The 15,349-nt window shown below is 39.5% G+C and overlaps 1 protein-coding gene across 1 annotated transcript in view; it reads right to left on the minus strand.

The window, feature by feature from the left end:
- The window catches only part of epha6 (eph receptor A6), a 162,361-nt gene that overhangs the window by 113,902 nt on the left and 33,110 nt on the right, over positions 1 to 15,349 (minus strand). Inside the window, exon 3 of the mRNA XM_020641100.2 lies at positions 2,547 to 3,210. Coding sequence (XP_020496756.1) covers positions 2,547 to 3,210 — 664 coding nt within the window. The remainder of the gene's footprint in view (positions 1 to 2,546; positions 3,211 to 15,349) is intronic.

The following is a 15,349-nucleotide window of genomic DNA, read 5'->3' on the forward strand; positions in this document are numbered from 1 at the left end:
AGTTTAGACATTTTGCAGTGCTCTTGTTCCCTCTTGAGTTTCAAAAACATTACATTTGTGCTGCTGGTTGTCCACTGGTTAGTTCATGTGCCCCAGGTACAGAGGAAGTAGTTCTCAAAGCGGGCGGCCTGGGCTCAAATTCTACCTGCAGTACCTTACCTGCTTGTCATTTCTCACTTTCTCTCCCGACTCTATACACTTTCCTGTCCCTCCAATAAAGGCATACAAGCCTAAGAAATAAAACATTACATTTTATGTAATAATAAATGAGCAGCCAGGGAGGGTTCAAGGTTGACAAAGGTCTGAGCTGTGGTTATTGATGGTATTTTATTAAGAAAACACAGATAATTCAAACCTGACATCCATTCCAGCCTAGTCAAGCAGCCATAGCATTTAAAAGAGCAGGTGATGTAAACTGGGAATTGAAGCATTAGCTTGGCAAGCCACCGCAGTCTTTCTCCCTCGATGCCCCAGGCGCTCCAGTGGTACCTTGTGCGGAGCATTTTAATAACAACGCTTGTTTGAATCCTGGAACAATGAGCAGGGGCTGCATTTCAGGGCTGACATTGCAGTAAAATGCCATCACATTGCCCAAAGGGCTGAACTTAACCCAACTGTGAAATCTGCTTCTTACAGAAAGAGAGAGACAGAGAGAGAGAGAGAGAGATAGGTACAAAGAGCTAAGGAGGGATGGGAGGGATGCAAATTATTATAGCATATGTACATTGGTTAATAAGAACGCTGATGTATGACGACCGGGATGTTTTTCCCGTGTTGGATATAACATGAAGAAAACACAGAAAGCTCATGTTATTGGTTAAAGTTAAATTGCTAAATATGAAAATTAAACACAGTAGCATGCTGTCAGAGTACAGAGCATATTCATATTTCCCAAATGTTTATCAAATAACCTCTTTTGTTAACTTCCTACATAATTGGATGCAAAATACCCTATCATCTGAATAAAGAGCAAGCCTCAAACAATACCTGTCTCCCACATTTCTGAAAATGGGGAAAAAAACAATAAAGAGACAGGCATGAAGTAGCCACTTTGGTCATTTTACAGTCCCGCTCTAATCACAGCTGAAGTTTAACCCCTGGCCTGTTGATTGCAATGCAGCTGTGAGTGCAGCTGGGAAACCTCGCAGACCAATGTCACAAGATGAATTGTAATCAGCTCTATAAGGACATCTGGTTCTGAATGGTGGCAAAAAAAAGCAGTTTGGAATCGTTTTTCAGAAGAGCACCAAGCGAAGCTGTGTTTGTAATAGTGTTAGATTGATTGATCATTTTTGAGAGGGAACCAAAAGTGCACTCAGCCATCTAATTTGCTTCAATATTTCCATCTTTTGTTCATCATCCTAGTTTGGTTAAAGCAAAATAAGAGTACATTCTCTCTGTTTTAATCTAATCAAAAATCAAATCAAATTCAGCCAGATATAGATAAGACAGGGTTTGTGTCCACCTTGGATATTTCTTTAATTACCAATGCCTTTATCATTTTATACCATATATATTGTATCTTAATTTGTCAGGATAAAGTCATATGGCTATATTGTTTATTACAATGTTCTTTTTACATTTCTCTCTACATTAATTTGATGAAAGAATAGTTAGATTCTAAGTTTCTTATTTCCAAGTACCTTTGAACACATTGTAGATTGTATATTTACTGCAGACCACAGACAAGTGAACCTTTTTATCTGGCATCAGGCCTTTTCATTGGTTGAAAATAAATTGCATTGGATCTCCAAAGAGGTATGTTTTTTATTCACTACTATGGCACCCCTATTGAGTGTTTCTACCAGCGATAACCCATAGGAGAAGATCAAACCGAGGACCGAACTACCTCAGCCAAGATTTTCCTGATGCACCAAGGTAGACCCTGGGACAGCGGGTGGTAGATCGGATCACATACACACAAACACTATCTCTGTCACACCAATATACACTCACAAAACACTTCAATTGACAATTATTCTGAAGTATTGACCTGAACTTGGGACTAAACCAAGCCAAATGCTTCTTTTTATGAAAAATCACCTCCCCTTGTGCATTGCATAAACACACATTGAGTGTTTGGTTTTGTTAAATGTTGATGGGAATTTTAAGACAAAATGCAACCATCCAATCTAGCAACTGTGATCTCTTTCTTAACATTTTTATTTTACTTGTTCCCATCCCTGCACATCAATTTTTGCCCAGTCCTACACATAGCCTTTAGTTCCTGTCTCCTGCTTACTACCTTCTTCCTGGTGATCCTGTTCTACTCCCTCTTCCCTTCGTCCAACCTGATCTCACTTCTTATCAGCCCTGCATTTACCTGACTTTCCCCAGTTACCTGTCTCAACCTTTCAAATCAGCCTCCTTATTTCCTGAGTTTCATTACCAGTTTGTCCTACTAGCATGTTCTTTGAAACTGTCTTGCATTGTGCTCTACGCAGATGTTTGTCACCCAAACTGGTACTAGCTTGCCTGCCTCCTTCTAACCTGCTGCATTTATGGACAGAAGCCAAAACGAAAAACAGAAAAGTTGGTAAACTCACCACTACATGATCCATCAATCTCCTCATATCCAACGCTGCAGACACATTTTCCCAGGGGAACCAACCAGTCTCCATCAGCTCCACAGAACAGTTTTGGTGTGTCTCTTTCTTCAGCATGGTCGATACACGCCCCCCTTACCTCTACCAATGAGGAAGAGTCAACACGAGGAACTGTGTCTGGAAACGAGGCCAGGTTCCTCAATGTGAATGGACATTTCTTATAGTAAACCCTCACTGAAACCAAGGCAATGCAGGCACCGATGTCCTGGAATGCCAAATAGAAGCCCTTCCTGGTCATGGGCCCCACCTCTCGCACCTCGGTGTTGAGCTTGAGGATACGATCTCCCAGATCCATCTGGGTGAAGCTCTCATCTGCAGCAATAGTGTCAATCTTTGTGTACTGGGCAGGCTTAAATTTGACACCATGAGCCTCATCAATCTCATGGTAGAAGAGGTTAAAGGTCTCCTTACAGGTGCCAGACACCCAAGGAATGGAGTTGCAGTCTCGCAGGGTGAAGCGAAGCTCCACATAGATCTTCTGGGCTGCTTGTCGAGATATCCAGTTGGAACGAAGCCAGTTGTTCTGGTTGGGCTCCATCACATTGCAAACCTGGAAAGTATGGATGGGCCGGTTGTGCTCATCCATTTCGGTGATGGCGTCCCACTAGGGGGAATCAAAAGAGAAAAGACCGCTATTAAATTGTGAGTCTTAAAGGCATCAGTCTTCAATGCAATGGATTTGGACAGAATGAAGAATACTCTAGGCTTGAATCCAAATTGTATCCTGATTGTTGCGTCTAAGTGTAGGCTATGATTTAATTGAAATCCTACTGGTTGATCATTTTCACAGCAAAACAAAAATAAAATAAAACATTCAAATCTCTCTGACAGATGGCTTTCATGTAAAGATTATATATTGGCCAGGAGAGTGATGCTTAAGGGAGAAGATGTGACAGCATCACTTTTTCAAAACATGTTCATGCTCAAGTAACAAAGCCCCCTAGTGGTCTAAGTAATTATGACAAGAGGAAGAGAGGGAGTCCGTTTAGCCTTTTGGAAAACAAAAGGATGTAGGATGAAGCACAGGGTGGATGGATGGGTCAGCAAAGCATTGGACTGTATAGCGAAAAGGACTGCTTTAAGACATGCTGTATTCTGAATATTGTATGTGTTGATGTAACCATCAGGTCCTCTCATGTTTTTTTAACCTTAACCCTAAATCCTTAGGGGGATGTAAATACATCATCAGCCTGTCAATAAATCCTTTAACAGATATAATAATGTATTTTTTACTTGGAAAACCACACTTTTATGATATGAAGCAAGTTTGAAGGTTGATCAAAGATTTGGCTTTTCGAAAGATCATATGAATGGTAAAATTTGGATCAAACTAGGTTCAAACTGTTCTCTCAAGACTGGCAGTAAAAAATCTCTTTCCTTCAGGCCTTTTCTCTTGGTCTTTTCTCCAATCTTTTTCTACTACTCCTACTCCTTAAGGTTTAGCTGATGATGTCTTACTCAGGCTGCTGAGTCATCGGGCCCTCAAACTCCCAAGTCACATGATCAGGGCGAATGGCAGCTTTGCTGGGTCATGAGGTTACCTGTCCCAATGTTGATGGGAGAGAAGTTAATGGAGGTTTTTAGCCTCGTGGTCTTGCACAGCTCTCTGGTTTTATTAGAGTGGGGACTGGCTACATGGGCGACCCCAAAACCAGCCAGCATCGACCTCCAAGAATCAAATTACCTGCCTGGGAAAAAGGGCTCTCAAATCACTTTGCTTACAATGCAGCATAAGACCCTCAACAAGCTGCAGAGTTTGCCTTTGTGTGTGTGTGTGTGTGTGTGTGTGCTTTAGTTTTTGACTGGTTTCAGCCATGTCACTTGTACTTTAGATTGGGGTATGATTAAACTGTTGCAACCTTTACAAATTGTATATAATTTAATAGAATTTGAATTTAAATACCTTGCATGAAAAAACAAAAAACATGGTGCCTGAAAATGTAAGCCAAAAAATAACAGCATATGATCGCAAAATAAAAGTCCATTAGTATTACCCTGTCTTTTAATTTGGACAACACAATTCCAAACCCAGCCTGGGACTCGCGTGTAAAAGTAATAAAAACCCAACACTGTCTCCTTGTATGAACCATACTCTCTAATCAACATTGTTTTCACACAGACAAAGCATGCCATGCAGGTTAGGAAAGGCCCAAAGCATAAAGCTATTAATTAAAAACTAACACATTCATATGATTCTCATTCTGTGTTTAAAAGTGAACCGACTTCATCAAATACACTCACAAAGGCACACACACACACATACACACACTTTAATTCCCCATCCTCGAGGTCTGGGAGGAGACATTCTCATTCTAATTAATGGCTGGAAAACAACTGCTTTATAGGCAAACACAGTCCACTGTTGTGATTGAGCCGATGGTTAATTTACCAATACTATTTGCCTGATAAGCTCGCCCATTTAATAAGCTGTTTTGCACTTAGCTTAATATTACCTCTTGATGAGAGTAGTAATCAAAGCCTAATGTTTGCACTCACATACTCATTATCCTTTTTTAATAACATGTTCTAATTCAATCATCCAAAGACGACAGGCTTTAATCTGCTTTTCCCTCAAGGTGTAATTGTAGCATTACAGTCCAACAAATTGATTTTGATTCGATGTGATATTGCCCATAAAATGAATTCTGCTGGGATAGGTAGATGACTCCTGTACATTCATAGTAAAAATAGTCTTTTTTTTTTTTTTTTTTTTTTAAAGTAGGTCATGATTATCGCAGTGGAAAAAAAAATCTAGAACTATAGTGACTCTGTCCAAATGTTAAACAATCTGCTACAAGCACCTCTAAATATCCCGATCAAAATGTTTTAACCCATGCAAAAAATGCATGGTAAAATTCACAATAAAAGATGTTATGAGTTTGAGAAATATAAGAGGCATTACACTAATCTTTGGTATATCCATGTTCAGAGCTTCTAATCAAACACAAAAAACAGTCCCTTAACGAGTGCATACAACAAATGTTGCAACAAGATTAATATCATGATATAATGAATAAAATGGGATTAACAGACACTAGTCATGAATGAAAACAATCCTTACAAACCATTGTAACTTGGTAAGCCTTGCATTCAAATAAATAAATGCATAACAAAATCGTAAGTTAGGACAAAAAACATGGAACACACCGGAGATGGGGATTTGAGTGAGACTCAGACTTGAGTCATTCTTAAGTCGCACACTAATGTGACTCCAGACTCGACTTGGACTCGTGGTTCAGGACGCTGTTGTATTTACATACAGGCATGAGGCGGTCACCCAGGTTTCCTCATTCGGTTGAGGCGCTGCCTCAAACCCCAAATGTTTTGAAGAAGCCCCATATACGAATGATGATAAAAAGAGCATGAGCAACTTCTCTGCATTCCCCCGCTTCACCCCCTCTCCCCCTGTCTAACTCGGCCACTTGCTGAAACACACCGTCCTTGAGACCTACTGGACTAGACCTCAGAGACTTGTGCCCATCTCTGGAACACACAAGGGCAATGGTATAGGACTCATGCAACTATTACAAGCAACAACAACAATATATTGTTACTTTTCGCCAAATAAGTGTTTACAGATTTTATGCTGAAGTAGCTAACTTTACAGATCTGCCATCTGCCTAACCGTCATCCACATTCTTAACCAAATACTAACTTTAATAATCCTTTATAAAAATGTACTCTCTTATTTTCTTTCTTCACAGCTTTGCATATTCTGACTGATCTAATTTTTGCTGGCTTTCTTTACACAGATGCTCAACATGGTCAGGCAATTGAACGTGTACAAGTGTAAAAAGGAGCAGATTCTATGCCCCCTTCAGGCCTTTTCAATTTGCACACTTAGTACCCTGTTGACCTGCTGAGGTGTCTGTAGGAGTGAACATGCATGAGCACCCTTGAGCTCAAAGGAATATTTCTTTTAACTATTATAAGCTCTGAGGCTGGGGAGAGGTGCTGCAGAAACAGATATTTTTCCATAGTAAAAAGGGAAATGGAGCTGACACTTTCACATTAAAAAGAGGTGACTGGTTTAAAAGGTTGTCCAAGCATGTCTTAATTGGGGGTCCAAATTAACATGTTGCCGTGCAGGGTGGTTGCATATATCAATGCCTTCATGCTCAGGGCTAAAACAATAAGAAAATGTGTGTAGTGAGTAACTGTAAAGCACTGAACAAATCCATGTGAATGTACGTACTGTATGAGAACTGAACCAACTGAAACACCTGCACACACAAACACAGATGAAGGTCAGGCAATGCCCTCAGCGTCTCTACCAAGGAGACTTTTTATAGTGCATTAAAGGATTTGAGATCTAATGCATTAGAATAAAACTGAAAATATCCGTCTTGCATTCTTTATAGCAAAGTCATGTGTGAGAGATGTGGGAGACAGAGAGACACAAGATAGATAGAAAGAGACAAAGAGGAGATGGAAAATAGAATATGTTAAGTATCTATTGGGGGTGCTCTTGAGAAAAAGTATTCTATCATTAAATACAAGGGAATTACTTCCGCTAGGGAGCAATGAAATGTGTTAAAATGCCATTGTAGATAAACTGTGGCCAGAGACAAAGGGGTAGAGGCAGAGGTATCAGTGTGATTTGTCCCAAAGCAGGAAAACAATCCATCGTGATAGGAACACATTGCTGCTCGAATCCCCATCTCAACACCATTCACAGCTGATCTAAAGGCCTCCGAGACTTCCACATCTTGTCAGCTGGCTGATATTGTCAAGCAGCCCTGTGGTGGCAACGCTTTAAATTAAGTCATTCTGCAGCTTGGCATTTGCAAGAGCTGGGAATTAAGTTTGTCTTAATTGTTTCACAAGCAATGACATTAATGTCCTCTTAGCTCAATTCAATTTAAAAAGAAAGTTCATTGACAGTATGACACCAAAGCCTCTTTGAAATCACCAACCTGACAGGGCGGAAGTCACCTGAGAATATGTGTGTGGCATATTTGTTATCTGGATGTGATCTAACTTCTTTCTCAAAGTGCAAAACTTTCATTGAAGACTTCCCCTGGCCACCTCACCACCTTCCCGTCAAGCTTTAATATGCATAATTGAAAAACGGTCAGAAAAGAGTTTGATTGATTGCAGCCTGAGACCAAGGCCCTTATAGCCCATCTCTCTCTTTCTCATGAAAGGGAGCCAGTCATTTCACTGGACACTCGCCCAGAGGTTGAGCTCCTTTTTTTAAAACTGTGAAAACCAGAGCCTTACTGAGAACGGCACCTTTAACTACAGTGTCGTAACTTGCACCACTCGTTCTCGATCGGAATGAAACATTTAGCGATCCTAGATGGTCGCGCCACTTTGTTAGGTTTGAGGTTGTATAAAATAATTAAACCCAAGTCTATGTCCCTTTGTGTGAATGAAGGTGTGTTATGACCTTCTATCAAATAATTACTTTTACAATTACTGACAGAAACCAGTGGGACAGGTTAAGCATCGCAGCTGTCAAAGGTTTCTATCAAACTGACAGAAGATGTGTTTAAATCATTAAGGGTACAGTAAGCAGGCAGTCAGGAACAGGGGGACTCTAGATCATGCTTTACTCATACATGTTTTGTTGTTCAATTCAAACTTAGTAGTGGGAGGAAGAGGCCGTTGCAGACTACTTGCCGCAGTAACATCGACATTATTGGAATAGTTGTCATTTAATCAGTATTAGAAACTCAAAATCACAAATCCATTGGCACAAACACATATTAACAATTTTTTTGTGATATTTTGAATGTCAATGTGGGAAAATAATTCATGTTAAGTGAGAGATAATGCACAGTGAAAAGGTTGTCACAGCAGAATAGAAAACTGATATTGTGATGCATTATTGCAGGTGCAACATTTCATAGAGGTTGGAAATAAAAATGACACCAAATGACACTGGTTGGCGACACATTTTATACACAATGATTAATTGATTACATCATCCTTTGCGGTTTTCATGCTATCACGCTTGCGAGGAACTAACATTATTTTCAGGAGCTGAACAGCTGAAGAGTGAGAGATCTTGCATACTTGTTTTTTTCTTTATTCGTTTATTTAACAGGGACTCATGCATTGAACATCGCTTCATATGTAAAATACAAAGTAGATACCACGCAAACAGGTTTCTAGCCGTGACTAATTTGCGACCCCTTTCCCTGGCTTTTAGGATTAAAACAGAATCATTAGACTTACGGAAACAGAAATACTATAAACATTACTATTCCTTCTGAGAGTTGCGTTTGCAAAACAGCAACATGAAAGCAACAGGTAAAAAAACACAACTTAATTAAAGACCATAATGTCCTAAAACTCTGGGATCATTTTACACTCAAGGGTGCAAATAAAAGTGCTAAACGTTCCTGCTTCAGAGTCCTGACTGTATGGTCAGAAAGCACAGCTCCAGGTTTAAGTAGTGGATAACTTCAGAGCTAAGCCACAACTCTTTATCTGGTCAACAGCGAGTGAGACACGGGAGCCCAACTTGAGTTTGGACGTTCATTCTTCCACAAACATCTCTACCTGAACATTTGTCCTGCTTTTTCTAAAAGCTACCGATTGCCCTTTCTGTGTGCTTTGTTCATAACAACAACTTGTACTCAGACTCTCTGACCCCGGTCTCTCTCCTCATTCACTCTACCTTCTGACATGCTTTACTTAGAAGCATGTGGGCGAGCGTTTGAAGAGAAGGCACGTTGGAGAACTCTCTCTTAACAGTCCAAAGTTACAGCCATACAATGATTTTTCTCTCATTTACATTGTCAGTACCTCACCTTCCTCCCCTCCTACCTCTGAACAGTATTACTATAGTAACCACATTATCACATTAAAATAAAATCTTCCATCTTACATTAAAGGTCCCATATTATACTTTTTCTGGTTTTATATGCCCTTTAGTGTGTTTTCCAAGTGTCCTGTGCATGTTTAGGCACATCTATGTGCAAAAATTCAAAGTCCGCGGAAAAGCGGCTTCTCCTACCTCCTCCTGTTAGCTGTAGCATTAGCCGCATTTAATGTTCGGTTCTAGCCCCCCTCGATAAAAATTTGTCAGTCCGACGTCATTGTCAGTGTGAGATCACTGATCTAAGCCCATTGGCTCGTTGTGGCAAGCCCAGCAGCTCATGTTGCACGCCCTTTAACTTCTGTAGCACGCCCACGATATGCCGTAGCCTGCGGTAGCACAGTAGTGCTAAGGTGCTAATGTTTATGCTCCCCTCGGACGGAGCCAGTGGCTGCATTCCCAATATGGTAAAAAAGGCGGGACATTTCCGAGAACCGTGCTGAGCAACTGACCAATAACGACAGAGCGGATCTGCAGACCAATCAGAGCAGACTTGGCCCACATGGGGTCTAACAGTGGGGGCTCAACAGAGTGTAGCTGACAGACTCAGAGCGGAGAGGGAGCAAGGAGGAGCAGTACATGAAAACAGACACTTTTTCAAACTTTAGCTATTGTGAACGTACAAAAGTAGGTAAATATATGAACCCCAAAAAGGGCATAATATGGGCTCTTTAACACTAGTTATGTTTAAAGCCAGGACAGGAAAAAAGCTTAAATTAAGACTTTAATGGCTTATTTTGAGTGTGAAAGCATAATGTGAAATTTCAGAGATGATAGATAAATAAAAGCCATCGAATAACTTTGCAGTTCATCATCTGATTAGTCAAGTAATCGTTTCTATAATAATGACTTGTTGACTATCAAAATAGTGTTAGTTGCAGCTCTAAAAAACAATCCACTCACTGATGATTATGTTGCTTACTTCATGGCTTCATTCTGAAGAAATCAACAATTTGACGTAAATTCTTGAATTTAAAATTATATTTTTAAAAAGTAAAAATTATTATAATTTCTTCTGCGAAAAAAAATAGTCCCTGTGTTTCTTTTGCTTCATCTCCATCCCTGGCAGAGGACAATGATCCAGAACATCAGTCTACTTAGTTGTTATAACTCACGAGGCTGAAAACATTCCCCTAATGAAGTGAGACAAGGTGATTGGGACCACACAAATCACTGCAGCACCTGATTGACATTTTCTGCCTTGTCAAAGTCATTCTCTTGACTTTTTGTTTTTTAAAAAAGGTTGTTTCCGAAACCATTTTCTGGTATTTTCTCTTAACTCCATGCCTTCTTCAATTTTGTTGATTGCTCTGTTATAGCCTACAGCTTTTTAACTCACTTGCCCTTCCTTCCTCTTCCTCTTTTTCTTTTTAAATGAACCAACATCAATTACCCAGGCTCCTTTCTGCAGATTAAATTAGTCCTTCTGAGTCTTTGAATAGAGCTGCATCCCTCAACTATTCTTCATAGTGTTTTACTTCTATGGAACACTAGAATGCAGTTACTGACAAATCAGAAATGAGATGTGAAATAACCAGGTGTAACTATAGTTTTTTGGGGAAAGTCCAATACAAGGATACTTCTTTTTTTAAATAAATTAACATTTGTGATAGATTAAATACATATACCAATTTTTCATTCTGTGCCTGGAATTTAGTGAGTCCCTCAGCAACTTTAGGGCGGGATTACAAATGTCCATATGGGAGACAAACAGGACACTGCTGTCGTATATTGTTGATGGAAAAAGAAAAATTCAATGAAATCACAGGCGTCCATTTGGGTCACAGGAGGCCAGAAAGAGAATGACTATTTATATATTTTTTTTCTTTTGTCATCACAGGGGATTGTGGGACTGCACAAAGTGTCCCAGAGCCTCACCTGCTTAGACTGAAGAAATCATTCTGCTGTGGTTACACAGCCTACACACAGAGTCTGTGGAATGGGAGTGTTTTTCTCCAGTCACTTGAGACTTCTTTAAAGCAGAGATAAAGACTGAGGAGGGTAAAAAGAAAAATGTGCTAGCATAAAGAGAGCTCAGCAGAGACAACGGCTCATACCGTGTGCTGTAAAACAATAAAATGAAATTCCTTTTTCTATCTCCGACACAGTAAAAGCTACACAACGTGAGAACATGTGGTTAAAAAACTGCAATACTTCAAATGTCTGACACTTTTAAGGAGAAAATGTCAATGTATATATTGGGAGGAACTACAAAATGTGATATTGAGAGACACACATGCATACACTCACTTTTACTTTACATAAAATAATAAATGACTCGGTGACAGAGCGGCTCCGTCATTGACTGCAGTCAGCACACACACCAACACACATGCTCACACACACGCTCACACACACATACGCCAAACTTTTCCCTCTGCCAGCGCGCCTATAATCACTCAGTAAATCACACCATCCTCCTTTCCCTCTCTGTTTCGTAGCGCAACCAAGGGTGCACACTTGAGAGCTCTATTTTTGTTTTTCACACATATATTTATATATATAAATATATATATATATTGATTCATAGCATTCTTACTGTTGGTGCATTTCATACGCGCTCCGCTGTGTCCCGTTTGGGGGCCAAACAGAGGTGGCCCATTTCCGCAATCTAAATAGGTGGATGCTGCGCGCAATAGTAATCACGTGATTGATTGTTTAATTAAGTGTTTGTTTACAATGTATCGCCACAGATACATTGCTGTGGTGTTAATAAAATATGGATTAAAATGTTTGATTAAGTGATGAGTAGACCATATGAATGTAACAGGTTAAAAATCGCTCATTCATGAGAAAGGGTGTTTTGTTTCAAATGTTACGTCATTCATAACGCCCAGTGGGAGGGGCTTCTTGCTTTAAAAGATGGCTGCTTGCTGCTTTGCTGCAGGCAGTCTAGTCCTGGTTACACAGGAGGTAACGTGTTGGAGACTTTCTTTTTGAAGTGCAGTTTTGTTTGCGTGCTCACGTGGAGCTTTGTTTTTGGAAGACTTTTGTAAATAGTTTAAATAAAATTTTTCCTGTCTTTGCATTTTCTTTTTGTAAATATCTGTCACTGCACTTTGGGAGGCCGGCTAAAAATAAAACACATCAATTGCAGTCTTCGACTAAGCCTGTGTTTTTGAGATTTTATTTGAAAAGAGGACCCCATTACCGACCCCATTTTTTTAAAGCAAATGTAACACTCGTTGCCATGCAGCGGTATAATGTTTCTATACAGACTTTATAACCTGATATTTTCTTATATTTTCTTTCCCCGAATTACAAAAGTGCATCATTTGATTAAAAAACTATAAATGTCACTGTTCTTTTTTAGAGTAGCTACATCACTATTTTGGAAAACTCATTACTTCCTGACACTTGGCACAGTATATTCTCCGCCAATCAGCAAACACAATAAACATTGTAGGCTATAAAGTTTGTTCGAACTCTTCCGCTCTGTCCTTGATCTGCTTTCAATCCCTTTTGTAAATTCATTTTATTTTTACCTCTTACCTCTTTTCCCACAACGCTCTTCTGTTCTGTGTTGTTGTCTTTATGCCCTCTCTGTCTCTGTCTCTTACATATACACACACTCCTTGCTGAAGTAAGCGTGTGTGTGTGTGTGCGTGCGTGTGCGTGCGTGCGTGTGTGTGTGGGGTGGGGCTGGGCACTGTCACTGGGATTGAGAGATTTTTATTTAATCCCAGAGCCTCCCTCTGTGATGGATGAAAAACCTCCACCTCCCATACACAAACAATCACAGACACACACATACACACACACTAGTAATAATGTGTTTTAAGGAGATGGATGAAGAGTCTTGGCATCACTAGGGAACAGGATTTCAGCTCTTTAACTTTATGAAAAAGAACAAACAATGAGAAGAAAGTAAGAGGAACAAAGTGAGAGAAAGTAAGGAAAAAGTTACGTGTGGATGCACAATTAAATGTAGGCTCCCGGGACTTCTGTGATTTATGAATATTTATGATCAATAGAAATGTAGCTACCTTCTCCCAATATTTAGTCTAAGAGGCTACAGGTAACAATTAACACATTCAAAGCAACTTGTCAGTCAGTCAGTCAGTCAGTCAGTATGTAGATCAGTCAATCAGACAGACAGACAGACAGACAAAAATAATAAAAAATAATCTGTATTCCTAACTTTCTGCCAAGACTCTTCCTTGTATTGAAGAGGAGTACCCGTTTTATGAGAGCAAAGGTTTATAACCATCGTAGTGATTTTCAATATCTTTGACGGGGCTTCAGGCTGGTTCATCAGTTTCAAATCCAGGGGGAATTTCCAACTTGGTTCTCAGTTCACCTCTCTTCTCTCTTCTCAAGTACAAGCTTAACTTCAATCAATGATCCTTTGCATTTCCCTTTTACATTGACCATCATTCTATGCTTTTTTGTGTCTTTTGAATTATAAACTGTGAGAATGTGTGTCAGATGTTGATCCATAGAGATCGCATTAGGGACTTAACTTGGGAGAATATGTCAATATGTTGCATCAATGGCCGAGTCATTGTGTTTAACTGAGTTCAATCAAGCCAGTCAATACTTTGATGGGAGGATTATGGACATAGATTTTTACCTTAGGCCTCCCAATTCAATTACTAAAGGGTTGCCAATGAGGAATATTGGCAGGCGAGGACACAGGACAGAACCTGCTTAATATGACTGAACATGTCAGATATCCTAAAACATGAACACATTAGTCAACAGGGGCCATATTACAGTGTGGCAGTGGAACAGTTTATCATGCAAAAGGCCAATATTGGCAGTGTTAAGTGTGCATGCCCACGTGTTGATGACAGTTGTAGTTCTTCTTCACTGTCTCTTAATTGTAGATGAAAGTTGACCAGCTTTGCATTACCTGTCTGTTAACGGTTTGCTGTTCAGTTGAGAAACCTCCTTCAGATTTTAACCGAACAACATCAAGTTTGGCTTACATTTGAGATAAAATAGAGCAGTGACAATAAACACTTTGTTTTTGCATAACAGAAAAAATACAGGATGAGAATACTGCCTTGTAGTCGTGATCTTTAACTTGAGTGCTGTTTCTTTTTCTGGATAGAAAAATAAAAAAGTATCATGGGAATTTATAAGTATGCGGGGGAATCGCACAGATTTCTACAAGTGTTGGATAAGTGGCCCCCTAAAGAGCCAAACCAAAAAAGATTAGATTAATCTGTGTCCCATGAGGCGAACCCATGAATAGGCCCTGGTTCTTTACTGAACCAAATTAAGGCACTCAGTGAAGTCACACACATGCACACACTTCAATTGGCCTATGGATTAATTTATTTTTGGTGCGAACAATATCTATGAACAATATGTGACATTAGTGTTAGGTTACAGAAAAATTAACATAATTCTGAAATAAACTGACCTTAAATACAAAATAAACAGGATAAAGCGTTACCACAGGCAAATCAGAATTCAGCTCAATCAAGCACATTGAAAAGATCAGAAACATACATCTCAGGGGATACAGACATGACTGTGACTGTGAAGAGTCTACTCCGATTAATCTTGATTTAAAACCGTGTGCTACATCTCCTTTCTAAATGCCTCTAACATATATTTAATACAGACACATTTGTATTGTAATTTTAACAAACAATGAAGTAAAATGCAGTTTTTGAATGTCAACACATAGATACATGCATTGATCATGGAGAAGAATCACTAGTTGAATTTATAAAATATACCGTTTGTTGCTCTTGAGAAATCAGACTTGGCATCACTTGTCCTTTCTTCCCTAAATCTAGTGATTCTGTTGGTTTGTCTTTGTGAGAAACAGTGGAAAATAAAGTTCTCAATCAAAAAGTTTTGTGATTCAAAAGTGTATCTTATTGGGTTAAAAATGAAAAAGGACAGTCACACATGGCGGTCAATCCGTGGGTTAGTTATTGCCAGAATTATCACATAT

This window comes from Labrus bergylta, chromosome 13 (assembly GCF_963930695.1).
Source record: "Labrus bergylta chromosome 13, fLabBer1.1, whole genome shotgun sequence".
Classification (NCBI taxonomy): Eukaryota; Metazoa; Chordata; class Actinopteri; order Labriformes; family Labridae; genus Labrus; species Labrus bergylta.